At 40.8% G+C, this 16,370-nt stretch overlaps 1 protein-coding gene across 1 annotated transcript; it reads left to right on the plus strand.

Moving 5' to 3' along the window:
* Window positions 1-9,128: 9,128 nt before the first annotated feature.
* LOC132679646 (olfactory receptor 6V1) lies at window positions 9,129-10,566 on the plus strand. The gene is given in 3 exon segments (XM_060633372.3): window positions 9,129-9,495; window positions 9,498-9,883; window positions 9,886-10,566. Coding segments are annotated over 3 exon segments (939 nt in total). The 3' UTR covers window positions 10,072-10,566.
* The last annotated feature ends 5,804 nt before the right edge of the window (window positions 10,567-16,370 follow it).

Consider the following 16,370-nt stretch of genomic DNA (forward strand, 5'->3'; position numbering starts at 1 on the left):
CCAGACACGTGTTGAGTAAGAAGTTGCTGCGGCTGAGGTCAAAGAGGTTTTTCCCTGCTTTCTCCTCAAGGATTTTGATGGCTTCCTGTATTACATTTAGGTCCTTCATCCATTCTGAGTTTATTTTTGTGTATGGTGTAAGAAAGCGGTCCAGGTTCATTTTTCTGCATGCTGCTGTTCAGTTTACCCAGCACCATTTGCTGAAGAGACTGTCTTTATTCCACTGGATATTCCTTCTTGCTTTGTCAAAGATTACTTGGCCATAGATTTGTGGGTTCATTTCTGGGTTCTCTATTCTGTTCTATTTATCTAAGTGTCTGTTTTGATGCCAGTACCATACTGTCTTAATGATTACAGCTTTGTAATGTATCTTGAAGTCCAGAATTATGATGCCTCCAATTTTGGTTTTCTTTTTCAGGATTGGTTTGGCTATTCAGGGTCCTTTCTGGTTCCATACAAATTTTAGGATTGTTTGTTCTAGCTCTGTGAAGAATGCTGGTGTTATTTTGATAGGGATTGCATTAAATATGTAGATTGCTTTGTGTAGTATTGACATTTTAACAATATTTGATCTTCCAGTCTATGAGCATGGAATATTTTTCCATTTGTGTGTGTGTGTGTGTGTGTCTGCAGTTTTTTTCATAATATTTCTATAGTTTTCAGTGTATAGATTTTCCATCTCTTTGGTTAGGTTTATTCCTAGTTTTTTATGGGTCTTGATGCTGTTGTAAATGGGATTGATTCCTTGATTTCTCTTTCTGTTGCTTCATTATTGGTGTATAGAAATGCAACCAATTTCTGTACTTGATTTTATATCCTGTGACTTTGCTGAATTCATAAATCAGTTCTAGCAGTTTTTTGGTGGAATCTTTTGGGTTTTCCATATAGAGTATCATGTCATCTGTGAAGAGTGAAAGTTCCACTTCCTCCTTGCTGATTTGGATGTCTTTTATTCCTTTGCATTGTCTGACTGCTGAGGCTAGGACTTCCAAACTATGTTGAATAACTGGTGAGAGTGGACATCCCTGTCATGTTCCTGACCTTAGGGGGAAAGCTCTCAGTTTTTCCCCATTGAGACTGATATTAGCAGTGGGTCTCTCATATATGGCTTTTATGATCTTGAGGTATGATCCTTCTATCCCTACTTTCTTGAGGGATTTTGTCAAGAAAGGATGCTATATTTTGTCAAATGCTTTCTCTGCATCTACTGAGAGGATCATGTTGTTCCTGTCCTTTTTTTTATTAGTGTGATGTATCACATTGATTGATTTACAGATATTGAGCAAGCCCTGTATCCCAGGTATAAATCCCACTTGATTGTGGTGAATAATTCTTTTAATGTATTATTGGATCCAGTTGGCCAGTATCTTGTTGAGAATTTTTCCATCCATGTTTATCAGGGAAATTGGTCTTCAGTTCTCCTTTTCAGTAGGTCTTTGTCTGGTTTTGTAATCAACGTAATGCTGACCCCATAGAATGAGTTTGGAAATTTTCCTTTCATTTCTATTTTTTAGAACAGCTTCAAAAGAATAGGTGTTAACTCTTCTTTAAATATTTGGTAGAATTCCCTTGGAAAACCATCTGGTCCTAAGTCTTGGGAGCTTGTTGATTACGAATTCAATTTCTTACTGGTTATTGGTCTGTTCAAGTTTAGTCTTTCTTCCTGTTTTGGTTTTGATAGTTTATATGTTTCTAGGAATTTGTCCATTTCTTCCAGATTGCCAAATTTATTGGCATATAATTGCTCATAATATTCTCTTATTATTGCTTGTATTTCTGCAGTATTTGGTTATGATCTCTCCTCTTTCATTCCTGATTTTATTTATTTGGGTCCTTTCCTTTTTCTTTTTTTTCAAACTGGGTAGGGGTTTATCAATTTTGTTAATTCTTTCAAAGAACCAGCTCCTGGTTTCATTGACCTGTTCTAGTGTTGTTGTTTTTTTCATATTTCGATAGCATTGTCTTCCACTCTAATCTTTATTATTTCCTGTCTTCTGCTGGCTTTGGGTTTTATTTGCTGTTCTTTTTCTCGCTCTTTAAGATGTAAAGTTAGGTTGTGTATCTTAGAACTTTCTCCCTTCTTTAGGAAGGCCTGGATTTCTATATACTTCCCTCTTATGACTGCCTTTGCTGCATCCCAGAGGTTTTGGGCTGTGGTGTTATCATTTTCATTGGCTTCCATGCACTTTTTAATTTCCTCAACTTCTTGCTTAACGCGTTCATTCTTTAATAAGATGTTCTTTAGTCTCCAAGTATTGGTTACCTTTCCAAATTTTTTGTGGTTGATTTCGAGTTTCATAGTGTTGTTGTCTGAAAATATGCACGGTATGATCTCGATTTTTTTGTACTTGTTAAAGGCTGATTTGTGTCCCAGTATGTGGTCTATTCTGGAGAATGTTCCATGTGCACTCGAAAAGAATGTGTATTCCTCTGCTTTAGGATGAAATGTTCTGAATATAATTGTTAAGTCCCTCTGGTTCAGTGTGTCATTCAAAGCCATTGTTTCCTTGTTGGTTTTCTGCTTAGATGATCTGTCCGTTGATGAAACTGGGGTGTTGAAGTCCCCTACTATTATGGTATTATTATCAATGAGTTTCTTTATGTTTATGATTAATTGATTTATATATTTGTGTTTCTTCACACTGGGGGCATAAATGTTTATAATTGTTAGATCTTGGTGGATAGACCCTTTGATTATAATACAATGCCCTTCTTTGTCTTTTGTTACAGGATTTATTTTAAAATCTAAAGTGTCTGAAATATGATATAATGCCCTTCTGTATCTCTTATTATAGGATTTATTTTAAAATCTAGATTGTCTGATATAAGTGTGGCTACTCTGGCTTTCTTTTGGTGACCATTAGCATGATACATGGTTCTCCATCCCCTTACTTTCAATCTGACGGTATCTTTAGGTCTAAAATTGGTCTCTTGTAAGCAGCATATATAGATGGATCTTGTTTTCTTATCAATTCTGTTACTCTATGTCTTTTGATTGGACAGTTTAGTCCATTGTGAGTACTGAAACATATGAACTGAAACATATGAACTTATTGCCCTTGTGTTGTTTGTAGAGTTGGAGTTTCTGGTGGTGTTCTCTGGTCCTTTCTAGTCTTTCTTACTTTAAACCTTTTTTGTTTTGTTTCATCTTTTCTCCCCTCAGAGAGTCCCCTTAAAATTTCTTGCAGGGCTGGTTTAGTGCTCATGAATTCCTTTAGTTTTTGTTTGTCTGGGAAACTCTTTGTCTCTCCTACTTTGAATGACAACCTTGATGGATAAAGAATTCTTGGCTACATATTTTTTTTTTTATGATTCAGCATGTTGAAAATATCCTGCCACTCTTTTCTGGCCTGCCAGATTTCTGTGAATAGGTTTGTTGTGAACCTGATCTGTCTTCCCTTATAGGTTAAGGACTTTCTTTTTTCTTGCTGTTTTATAATCCTTTACTTATCTGTGTATTTTGTGAATTTGACTATGATATGCCTTGCTGATGGTCGTTTTTTGTTGAATCTAATGGGGGTTCTCTGTGCTTCTCAGATTTTGATGTCTGTGTCTTTCCCCAGGTTGGGAACACTTTCTACTATGATTTGCTCACATAAATCTTCCACCCCTTTTTCTCTCTCTTCTTCTGCGACCCCTATGATTCAGATGTTATTCCTTTTTAATGAGTCACTGAGTTCTCTAATTCTTATATTGTGCTCTTTTGCCTTAGTTCCCCCTCCTTTTTTTCTGCTTCATTATTCTCCTTGTTTGTCTTCTATATCACTGATCATTGCTCTGCTTCATCTATCCTTGCCTCCATGGCATCCATTCGAGATTGCATCTCAGTTATAGCATTTTTAATTTCGTTTTGACTAGATATTACTTCTTTTATCTTAGCAGAAAGGGATTCTATGTTTTTTTTGACCCCAGCTAGTATTCTTATGATCATGATTCTAAATTCTGGTTTAGACATCTTGCTTATATCTGTGTTGATTAAGTCCCTGGCTGTCAGGACTTTCTTCCTGTTCTTTCTTTTGGGGTGAAATCCTTCATTTCATCATTTTGGAGGAAGAAAAAGAATAAAATAAATAAGTAAATTAAAAAAATTAAAAACAACACAAAAAATCAAGTAAAGGAAGCTAGATCCTTGGTGTGTTTTGGTCTGGTTGTTGAAAGAAGCTTGGTAGAATAGAGGAGGAAAAAGGCAAAAAAAAGAAAAGAAATAAAGGTGAAAAACAGTAAGAAAACATTTTTAAAATTTTTGTAATTGTATACAATAAAATAGAGTAAAATTAAATGAAGAAAGTAAAATAGACTAAAAACTTCACACACACACAAATAAAAAATATAGTAGGAAAAAATGAAGAAAAATGTTTTTTACAAAAATGGAAAATAAAAATAATTTTTTTCTCTTTCTCTATCCAAGAATAAGAAAAGAAAAAAATGGATAGACCAGCAAACAGAATGAAATCTGAGTAAAATTACATCCAGTTTCCCCAGAAGTCAAACTATTTAGCACTTTATAGTCTGTAAACTAAGCAAGTGGAGAGACTTGTGATGGTCCTCTAGGGCTTGGTTGGCACAGTTGGTCAGGGTTTGGTGTAATGGCTCGGTTCTCCACTAGGTGGCTCTCTTTAGCTTACTTGGGTGGATCAGTTTGGCGCATGTATGCGTGTATGCACATGCACAGGAGAGGTGAAAATGGAGTCACCCATTTTCTGTGCTATCACCAACCAGCAATCAAGCACCCCTCCTTTTTCTCTGGCTTCCATCCACTCCCCACTTCTACACTGTCCATGACCAAGCCTTCAGCCTACCAAGAAGCCCTTCTCTCCCAAATTTTATCTCATATAGGGCTGTGTTTCTAAACCTCTCACTTCTAGGGCCCTTCAGTTTGAACCTGCTCCGACCCTCTAGAGGAGGGTCTCGCCAAGGAATCGTGGGGTGCCAGCCTGCCCCCAGGAACACTCACACAACTGTGCCACTGCAGAGTTCCAGAGACTGCATCCCGTTGCCAGTCCACCCCAGAAACATTTCATGCAATCATGTATCAGCAGTGGTTCAGGGATTATGGTAAAGCACAACACACATCTGGCATCAGGCTTCATGGCATCCTAGCATCCTTGTTCCAACACCAGCAAACATGGCTATAATTGGTGGTCTACTGGGACCTTTGCCTGTGGGGAGGCTGTGGGGAGACTGAATGCTTTCCCTTTAGGAAAGATGGGAAGGAAGGCAATGATATCCATTCTCACTACTTCTATTCAACATTGTATTGGAAGTCTTAGCTAATGCAATAAAGCAAGATAATGAAATAAAAAGCATAGAATTAGAAAATAAAAATAATAAAACTATTTATTTACATATGACATAACCTTATATGTAAAAAATCCTAAAATGTCCACAAAAAAATACTAGAACTAACAAGTTGTTATTAAGGTCACAGGACAAAGGCTAAGTATATAAAAATCTGTTGTATTGCTATACACCAGCAATAAACATTAGAAATGGAAATAAAATCTATAATATACAATAGTATCCAAAAATATGAGAGACTAAAGGATATATTTAACAAACTATGTGCAAGAAATAAAGTCATAAAACATTACTGAAAGAAATTAAAGACCTAAATAGATGAAGAAATATTCCAAATCAGAAGACTCGATTTTATTATAAAGCCAATTCTTTCTAATCTAGTCTAAAGGTTCAACACAAATTCAACCAAAATCCCAGAGCCGTGGGGCACCTGGGTGGCTCAGTCCATTGAGTGTCTGACTCTTGATTTCAGCTCGGGTCATGATCATGATCCCAGTGTTGTGAGATCAAGTGCCACTTCGGGCTCTGCACTGAGTGCTGAGCATGGAGCTTGCTTAAGATTCTCTTTCTCCCTCTGCCACTCTCTCCTGCTCATGTGGGTTCTCTCTCTCTCTCTCTCTCTCTCTCTCTCTCTCTCTCTCTCTCAAATAAATTTTTTTTTCAAATCCCAGAACTGTTATTTTGGCTTTAACATTGAGAAGGTGACTCTAAGATTTATATGTAAATGTAAAGGTTCTAGAGTAGCCAAATAATTTTTAAAAAGCACAAAGCTGGGGGACTCACAAATCTTACTTAAAGACTTCTTACAAAGCTACAATAATTGAGACAGTATGTTATTGACATGATATCATGTAGATCAGTAGACATATACACCAATGAAATAGTACAGAGAATTCAGACACAGACTCAGACATGTATTTTCAATTTATTTTAATAGTATATACTAAGTGTTGAGTGAGTAGCAATATGCTCCTTTCTACATTATCCCCCATTTCTGTCCAGACATAAAATCTTCCTTGCAATCAAAGCTTTGCCCTAAAAACTCAGTTCTAGACTCAGGTCCTACAGAAAGATTGCCAGGCCATCTGTCCAGCTTTGTGGGTCTTAAACTTGGGATCCACTTGTACTGTCTTCATAGGAAAGCTTTTGCTTCATATCCCTTTGTTATTATTTGTCTGTGGGTGGGGCTAAGTTGGGTGGCATCTATAAAGTCTGAACTTCTCTGAGGTGAAGGATGTTACTCAGAGTTAACTGGGGAGCTTGATCCTTTATCTATGCTATGTTGCCTTCACCTTCATCCCTCCCTAAGGTGTACATCTTCTCACAAAAGTCAGAGACAGGCCCTTCAGGTTGCTCAGCTCCCAAGATGTTTCTATCAGCGGCCATGGCTCCAAGAGGAGGATATCTCTTCTTAAGCTTACTGTTTCAATTCCCCAACTTCTACAGATGACACTGGAGAGTTCAGACAAGAGCGTGATGTGGTCCAATACCTACATTCCCTACTTCTCCTGATCTCAAAACCCTGGATCTGGGAGGGAGACAAAATCTCCAAATGAAAACTGTATCTAACCCTCACTATCTATCCAGTCTGCCATAATTTTAATCCAGGAAGGGTCAGAAAGCAAGCACTGCCATGGACCAACCTAAGCCATCAGCTGCTTAGGTGTATCTAGGTCTCTATCCCTTTCTTCATTCACATCTTTTTCTCAAATGTTACTTACTCAGAACACAGGAGTTCTCATTATTCTAAAGAAAAACAATAGTGCCTCTTAATCCCCAGAGTATTCCTTGTTTTCCCATCATTCCCCTGAAGAACACTGCTGGAGTCTTTTCCATCCAATGTATGCTTAGCTCTAAACCACATCAAGAAACCAGGGACTTGGAGACATGGTGGGTAGAGAGAATCAAGAACACTTATCGTTGGGAGGAAAGGGGCAAAGACAGCACCTTTCTCCTCTGGTCTCATCAAAGTTGCTGCCCAGGGCTTTATGGTGACACGGGATAAGTCTTTAATTAGGAAATCAGTAGAGGACTGGAGATATTGTAGCTTGTGGAGCCACTCACCTAGCAGTACAGAAGCCCCTTACTACTCCTGCCAGCTGTAACACACTAACCAAGGGTAGTGGACCACATATCTCATGTCACTCATGTTACAGAGTGAACCCATTAGGCAGAAATCTCCAGACGTGAATTTCTTAATGTGAGCAGCTCAAGAAAACACTCAAAGTAAGTGGCTTAGGTTTGCATATGGGTTGAGCTCCTGTGCAGCACAGACATCAAAATTGGGTTTCAATTGATCAGTTCTGGATGTAGATTTTAGACCTACTGTTAGGGTTTATTAGTAGGATGGATAGAAGCTAATGGAGGGACAAAGCCTCTTCTTTAAATTGGAAGGCCATTGCTAGTGGCCAAGTCACAGCCTCAGATGAAGCTTTTAATGGGGCCAGAGAGAGAGCCAGAGTATAACTATTCACAGCTTTGCTCTTTCCACTTCTGATAGTTTGTATTATAGTGTTTATTTCCTTTGACAATTGGAAAAATTTAAAGGTATCCTTTCAGTGAACTTAAAGTCTAAGACAGCATAAAGTTGTAAAAATATTCACACACGCACACACACACACACACACACACACACACACACACACCATCTGTTGGCCTTCAGGAAGTGTGGAGAGATGATGGGACAGAAATTTTTGGCAGATCATTGGCAGCCATAGGATAATGATAGCAATGACCATAGTTGTTTGTGGAGCACTTGGTATGTGCCTGTCACTATACTAAGTAGTTCACTCATTTAATCTTCACAATAGCCCTAGAAGCCCTAGAAACCCAGTACTATCATTATCTTCATTTTATAGCTGAGTAAACTGAGGTTCAGAGAGCATGTTATAAAGAGAAGATTTATGTTCCACAAACAAGTTTCAGATCAGAATTCAAACACAGGTTCACAGCTTGTGCCCCAAACCACCATGCAAGAATGAGAGGAGTCAGGAGGGGAAGGGACACACTGCAGCAGCAAAACAGCACCAGGAGGTCGGATGCTAATGATCTTCTCATCACTGGCAGGGCAGCCACCTGGTTCTGAGGTTTATCTCCATGACCCTGTATGTCTTTTCTGCTTTCCATCTTGAATGCATATACTAGAGCCCAGCACCACCACCACCACCAAAGGAACCTAATTTATTAACACAAAACTCTGACTTCCCATTAATTTCATGATCATAGCTAGAGAAATGTGAATGAGTGAGAGTCCTCAATAGAGACATAGCCCCGAAAGACTTGAATGGACCCTTTAAAAGGAATCTTGGTTCACAGTCTCTGAGTCATGACACAGACCCCCTCCCCCAGTACCAACCCATACTTAAGGACTTGGGGGTGACTTATACTAATTCTCTCTTTCTTTCCATGTTTCCTCCCCTCCCTATCTTTCTGTTTCTCCCTCTCATACATTTGGTCTTCCTTTCTTAATTGTGTTCCAATTTTGTTTTCTTCTTTCCTTCTCCAGAAATGTTGATGTCTGCTGCTGTGTTGTCTTCCTTAATCCACTCCTCTCTGTTTTTCTCTCTCCATATCAATGGCTTTCAATGCTTTTAGTTCTAAGACTCCCTAAATGTATGATGCTCTCATACTCTCATTCTGTTTATCTCCTTCTTTCTGTTTCTCTCTCTATCACTTTCTGTTATCTCTCTGTTTATCGCTGACCATCTACTTGTCTTGCTCTCCCTGTTCATTTTGTTTCATGATCAGTGATTCTCTCTCTCTCTCTCTCTCTCTCTCTCTCTCTCTCTCTCTCTCGTTTCCTTCCCATACAGGCACCCAGCTCCTGGATCATGACAAATCTGAGCCACCCTTCTGAATTTGTGCTCTTGGGCTTCTCCTCTTTTGGTGAGCTGCAAGTTCTGCTGTGTGGGCCTTTCCTCATGCTTTATCTTCTTGCCTTCATGGGAAACACTGTCATCATAGTCACAGTCACAGCCAACACCAACGTACATACTCCCATGTACTCCTTCCCGGGTAACTTTTCACTGCTGGAGACCTTGGTGACCATAACTACAGTGCCTAGGATGCTTTCAGACTTGCTGGTCCCCTGCAAAGTCATTTCCTTCAATGGCTGCATGGCCCAGTTCTACTTCTACTTTTCCCTGGGTTCCACCTCCTTCCTCATCCTGTCAGACATGGCTCTTGACCACTTTGTGGCTTCTGCCATCCACTACGCTGTGGAACTTTGATGAGCTGGGATGTGTATATCCAGTTGGCAGGGGCTTCCTGGGCAGCTCCTTTCTTAGCCATGGTGCCCACTATTTTCTTCCAGGCTTATGTCAGTTATTGCCATGACAACATCATTAACCACTTCTTCTGTGACAGTGCACCTCTGCTGCAACTGTCCTGCTCAGACACCAGCCTGCAGGAATTCTGGGACTTTGTGATGGCCTCAGCCTTTGTCCTCAGTTCCTTCCTGGTTACCCTCATCTCCTATGGCTATATTGTGACCACTGTGCTGAGCATCCCCTCTGCTAGCGGCCATCAGAAGGCTTTCTCAACCTGTGGATTCCACCTCACCCTGGTCTTCATTGGCTACAGGTCGGCACCATCTTCCTTCATGTCAGGTCTGGCAAAGAACATTCTATGGAAGTCAACAAGACCATAGCCTTGGTGACATCAGTCCTCACCCCCTTTCTCAATATCTTTATCCTTACCCTCTGCAATGAGACAGTCAAGGCAGTGCTACGGGGGCAGATGCAGAGGCTTAAAGGCCTCTACAAGGCACTATGATGAGCCTGAGGAACCTGGCCAGCTTCAGTCAAGTAGGTCTGTGAGGAGGCAGAGTACCAGACTGGGTGGGAAGACTACTACCTGAATTTCTTTAGGGTTTTTCCTCTGTGCTTCTGTGTGGTAACTACAGTGAGTCCCCAGTGCTACCCTGTCTGGCTCTCACAGGCCACCATGGAAGCGCTCCCCATACTCACTAGTAGCTACAAGAACTCTGAAAGTAGCTCAAAGCCTGGGGAGCCAGAGGTAAGACTTTCAATACAAGGAAGTACATGGGCTTTCCATTCAAGGACAGCAGCCAAGAAGTATTCTCCAATCAAGAAATATTATCCACTGTGTGTGTGTGTGTGTGTGTGTGTGTGTGTGTGTGTGAAATTCCTGAAAGATTTGGGATGAAACATCTGCTCCACTCTCTTTCCCTCCCAACTATAATCTGAAATTTTAAAAAGTCTCCAACTACTTTGACCTCAGACTCATGGTTTTCTCTTAGCTTTTAACTATCCTGGGTTTTGTAAAACAGCCCCAATTTAAAATATTCTGCCTGTTTCTACAAATACATTTTAATTTACCAAACTGCATTTCTCAGTAAATGATGATGACTTCACTCATCAAGAGAGTACTCCTAGCCCCACTTATTTTAAGACAACAAAAACTACTAATTTACCACAAATGTCCAGAGTTTTACAAGTCTACTATGTGAAAATAAACAAGGCAGGGAATTGTACGCTCTTTTGGTGGACACATAGTGTCTAGCTTTGGAGATGTGGCCCACTTGGTGGCCCTTTGGTTCTCACTATACACTTCCAGTGTCACCTCAGGCTAAGCCCCTCCTAACAGAAGTGTCCCTTTGACTTTCCAAAACACTCATTTCTTGCTTGCTGAGCTGGCCCTCACTCAAATCAGAGGGTGTCTTTAGGTTCCTGGTTTCAGCTTCTGGTTGAAAGTGTTGCATCTCCTCAATAACACATCAGAGCAATGACTGATGTTTGCTGTTGCCCAAACGGATTTATTTTCTCTAATTATCCTCTGCTCACCACCTCAGAGAGTAAATATTTATAGAATAAGTGGAAGGAGGATAAGAAAGTAAGATTAACTTTACCGATAATGACTTAGTTTTTTATATATGTGTGTATATACACATATATATTCACACTTTATAAACCACTTTATACATGTTTTCCATTTGGTTTTATCCTCATAGTAAAATTCAGTTAAATAAAGAATCACTGATCACTCACCATGAGCAAAGCACTCTGCTTAGCACTGGTCATTAGAGATCAAAGAAATGTGGATTCTAACCTCAAAAGTTTTCTCCACCTGCGAGAGAGAGGAAAAGCTATAATGAATTCTAAAACGTTTTGAGAAGGGGGTTCTCCCACTTAAAATGAGTGTCATAAAGACAGCCCAGAAGGGAAATGCCAATTCTTGGGCTGCAGCTAGGCAGTACTTGGACACACTCAAGAGAAGGAAAAATATAGTTGAGAAAAAAAAGAACTGGTCAAAGTGATGGCAGAGCTAACAGTAGAATCTGTTTCTTCAAACTTCTTTTCCACCTCTTCATCCTCAGAAATTCTTCAGAGTTGGGTTAATTAAATGTTGGAATCTCCAGGATCTGAAGCCACTCCACGTAGACTCCTCCAGCCTCTAATTCAGGGTATATCCGTCTGGTTCCCATCAGGTGTATACAATTGCAATTGCAGTAATTCTACCAACTCCTTCATAACAATAGTTGGATGTTCCATACCCATCACTTGAAAGAAACATACTGTCAGAAAGAAATTGTAGAATCAGTCACTTTTAAATATTTGTATTCCATTTATTGTAATAGTATCCCCAAACATTTGAAAGATAACAGATAACACTTGTACGTGCAAGAAATAGTTTTATTCAGCCCAGACATTACGTTCATTGCCAGGTAGATTCCCACTTCCTTTGCTACACAGGTTCCCCCTGCCCCACCCACCATCGAAAAATACAGCATTCTTATGAAACCTCTCCTAAACTGAAATGGCATAAAGCAAAGAAGAAATTACCATTAATTTGTATGAACATTTTTTGAGCATTCCCAGAAACACAAAAAATAATCTCATAGGCTTTTCTGGTGTCTTAGGACACATCTTGCTAAGAGATGCACAAAGTAAATCGAGAGAAAGCGTGGATGCTCACTCAGGTCACAGCTCTGGCAGCTGGATGCTGACACGCTGAGTGTGGTTCCTGGGAAAGAAGTTCGGTGGCACCATGCTCACTGCTTGGGGTGTGCACTACCTCTGCAACAGCTTGTGCAGAATGAATGCCCAGCGCTATTTCTGCTTTTCTCCTTTTCTTGTAAAAGCAAAAATCCTCTTCCAATTTCTTTTTTAAAAATGTTTATTTATTTATTTAGAGAGAGAGCACAAGCAGGGGAGAGGCAGAGGGAGAGTGAGAGAGAGAGACAATCCCATGCAGGCTTCGCATCCAATGCAAATCCTCAAATCCCAAGGCAGGGCTTGACCTCACTAACTGTGAGATCATGACCCCAGCTGAAATCAAGAGTCGGATGCTTAACCAACTGAGCCACCCAGGTGTGCCCCAATTTCTTAAGATTAGTGAAAACAGGTACTAATGTAGGTCTTTTGGAAAAGTGAAGCGGTGCAACAAAAGCTTTCAAAAAGCAGGGAATATCTGTAATACCATGTTTCTCAGGAGATGGGAACAATTGAGTTCATTGTTAGTCTCATAAGATCATTTGCTTTAAGAGCATTTGACAGAAGGCAACAGCCTTCCCACTCCACAGAAGTGGTTTCAATGGAACATAATTGCAGGGTGGTAGGAGGACAGGACTGTAACACCCAGAACTGATTTAATTATAGGTAGAATCAAGGCTAGATTTCAGGACTCTACAATGCCTGCCCTACCCCAAGGTACCTCCATTTGCCTGGCATCCCAGTTGCAGAGACAACCATGTTCCAGTAAGCAACCAGAAGAAATACAGGACTCTGAATGGCTAACATAAGAAACAATTGTTGGGGCACCTGGGTGGCTCAGTCGGCCAAGCAGCCAACTCTTGATTTCAGCTCAGGTTATGATCTCACAGTTGGTGGGATCGAGCCCCGAGTCAGCACTGTCAGTGCAGAGCCTGCTTGGGATTCTCTCTCCCCCTCCCTCTCTGCCTTTCTCTTTTCAAAATAAATAAACTTAAAAAAAAAAAAAAAGCAATTGTCACACATGTAAATCCCAATAGGAAGCCAAAAAGCAAAATTATTTCGTCTGGTTGGCAGGACAGGGGAGCAAGATAGAGTATGGGAATTTTGATGAAGGAAGATAAAGGAATTGAATCATGTTTCAAATACAAGTCAGGCTTGGGTCCTGCAGTGGCCAGCAGGTAGCAGCAAGTCCCTGCATACACAGGATTTTGGAAGTTTGGTAAGGTGTAAAACCCTCTAAGGCCGAGTTGGGAAATTTCAGTGTTGTCTATAGGGATCATGTTGACATCAGTCCAGTTCACCACTTATTTATGCTCTCACTTTCTGAATATAAATATGGTCCTTCCAACAATGCCTCACAGATACTGAAGAAAGGTGGCAGTGGTCCAGTGGTCTGCTGGTAAATGTTTAACCACCCTCTCTCTAATTGTAGCATTTTCTGACCTCCAGTATTTGCCAATTTCCCTGGTGTCAGTTTCACCCCCATCCAGTCCAGTTTCAAACTACTAACATGAGGCCAACACCTTCAGTAGCATAGATAAAAGTAAAACGTAGTGAAGTAATTATGAGTTTTGAATTCTTGTTACCTTTGTTTTTCACATAATCTGTTTGATTGTAAGATTCTACTATTTAATTTTTAATAATGTTCTGTTACTTTCCTGAAAACTTAACAGTCAGTTCTCGAGAGGGCTCCAGAGCATCACTGTAGCATTCTGCCTCTGGGTTTTCCCTTGGATCCTGTTCCCCATTCAACCCAGAATCTTTGTCATTCTCCTTCCCTTGAGTCAGATACATCCCAAGTCCTATGGAAGCAAACTACAAGGAACTGTCCTTTCACAGAACTATTCCTAAGCTCTTTCTGAACTTCCTTGGGTCATGTTCAAAACTGCAAACAATAAAATTCCAGCACTGAAGAGAAACAGTACCTTTTGTGAATACAGTATAATTGCCCAAGCGTGCAAAGGTTTCCACATCAATGCCCTCTGTACCCACTCCCAAGTTCGTTGTAAAACAGTTGTGTCCTGTGAGTTCAGTGAGTGCATTATCCTTCAGAGGACACTTACAAATTCCCCCTGAGAGACCTGGATCTGTTTTGTGAAAATATCCAGGACCATTCTCCAGAGTCATTCATTAATTCCATCTCCCTGTGCTTTCATTGCCCATGTAACATGCCATTTTTATGTCTACATTATTTTACATATCGGCTGCTTCTCTCTGGAATTCACATTTCCCCTCCTCAGACTGTGAAGTGGCTCTTCATACTTCAAAGCTCAACTCAGATAATACCATGTTTGAGAATACTTTCAATTTAACCAAGGAAAATCAGGCACCCCCTCCCTGTATTTCCAGGGTGCTTTGCATATCTTAGTAACTAACTACATAGTTTTGTTTTCCCACACAAAATTCTGAGCTCCTTAAGTTAGGTCCCATTTCTTACATGCCTTTGTATCTCCTATGCCTAGGACACAGATGTTCAATAAATGCTAGCTGTCTTTGGGAACAAGGTTTGCAGATGAATTTGGAATATGAGTAGACACTGTAACACTGAGGGAGGGGAGGGTAGGTGATGGGCATTGAAGAGGGCATCTTTTGGGATGAGCACTGGGTGTTGTATGGAAACTAATTTGACAATAAATTTCATATAATAATTAAAAGAAAGAAGTAAACAACACATAAGAAGAACTTATCCCACTGCACTCTATCCAGTTAGCTGTCTATCCTAGTGCCACAACCAGTTCCAAGACCCACTTAACAACAGGGACCAGAGGAAGCAATGTGGACAGCGGGTGAGAGGTCTAGAAATAGTTCAATGGCTGGACATAAGGTTTCATCTTAAAACTGAGACCGCTATAGCAAAGACAGGGGCTGCCTCGCAGCTGGGAGTGTGCCATGCCTAGACTTGGCTCCAGCAGGTCTCCTTGCTGACCTGCGAAGTGTCCCACAGCAGGGAGGCCTGCAGTGAGAGGAGGTGTGCCTGGACGGCCCACACACTGCCTTGCAATTCCAAGAGGCAATGATTTAGTCACATCGTGACTCTAAACCTGGGGAGACTTGCATACACCCACTTTGCCCTAGAACTGGTGTCCTTAGATTCCTTCCAGCAAGATGGAAAAGTCTGTTATCAGTATTTCTTGGCTTAAGTCTAACCAGGCTTATGTCTTATCTGATATTGTGCACACTGAGAGTCCCTGTCACATTAAGACAAATGTATGGAACCAAAACATCTCTAGGTCAAGGCCACACAGAATTCTAACAGCAAATCACAGGCTGGACCATTGGCCTAAGTTTCTCAAGAAATTTAAAGTCATGGGGCACTTGGGTGGCTCAGTTGGTTAAGCATCCTTCTCTTGATTTCGGCGCAGGTCATGATCACACAGTTCAGTTCATGACATTGAGCCACGCCTCAGGCTCTGCACTGACAGCACGGGGCCTGCTTGGGATTCTCTCTCTCCCTCTCCTTCTGTCCCTCCCTCACTCACATGAGTTCGAGCTCGAGCTCTTTCAAAGAAGAAGGAGAAAGAGGAGGAGGAAGTGGAGGAGGAGGACGAAGAGGAAGAAGAAAAGGAGAAGAAGTAGTTTAAAGTCAGACCAGAATAAAAGTCTCAGGGCTTAAATCCTGGTTACCATCTCCAGAAATAGGCCCTGGGATAAAAGTCCTGAAGGGAGGATGGCTCCGGTAATCGCAAGCACATGCCCCCTTCCAGTGCCTTTCACAGTATTGTCACCAAGACAAGGACTTTCGTACACAATTTCCTGATTGAAACTTCCACCAGCAGATTGTCTAGATCAGTGCTCCTCAAATATTAGGGTGCATATAAATCATCCAGGGGGTCTGTTAAAATGCAGATCTGTGGGGTGCCTGGGTGGCTCAGTCAGTTGAGCATCTGACTCTTGGTCAGGTCTGACTCTCAGCTCAGGTCATGATCTCACAACTCGTGAGTTTAAGCTCCACATCAGGCTCTGTGCTGACAGTGCAGAACCTGCTTGAGATTCTCTTTCCCTCTCTCTACCCCTCCCCCCCTCAAAATAAATAAATAAATAAACTTTAAAAAAATGCAGATTCTGTTTCAGCAGGTCTAGGGTGGGGCCCGAGGTTCAGCATTCTGTATTAAGGGAGAG

The sequence above is a fragment of the Panthera onca genome, chromosome A2 (assembly GCF_046562875.1).
Source record: "Panthera onca isolate mPanOnc1 chromosome A2, mPanOnc1 haplotype 2, whole genome shotgun sequence".
NCBI classification, from domain to species: domain Eukaryota; kingdom Metazoa; phylum Chordata; class Mammalia; order Carnivora; family Felidae; genus Panthera; species Panthera onca.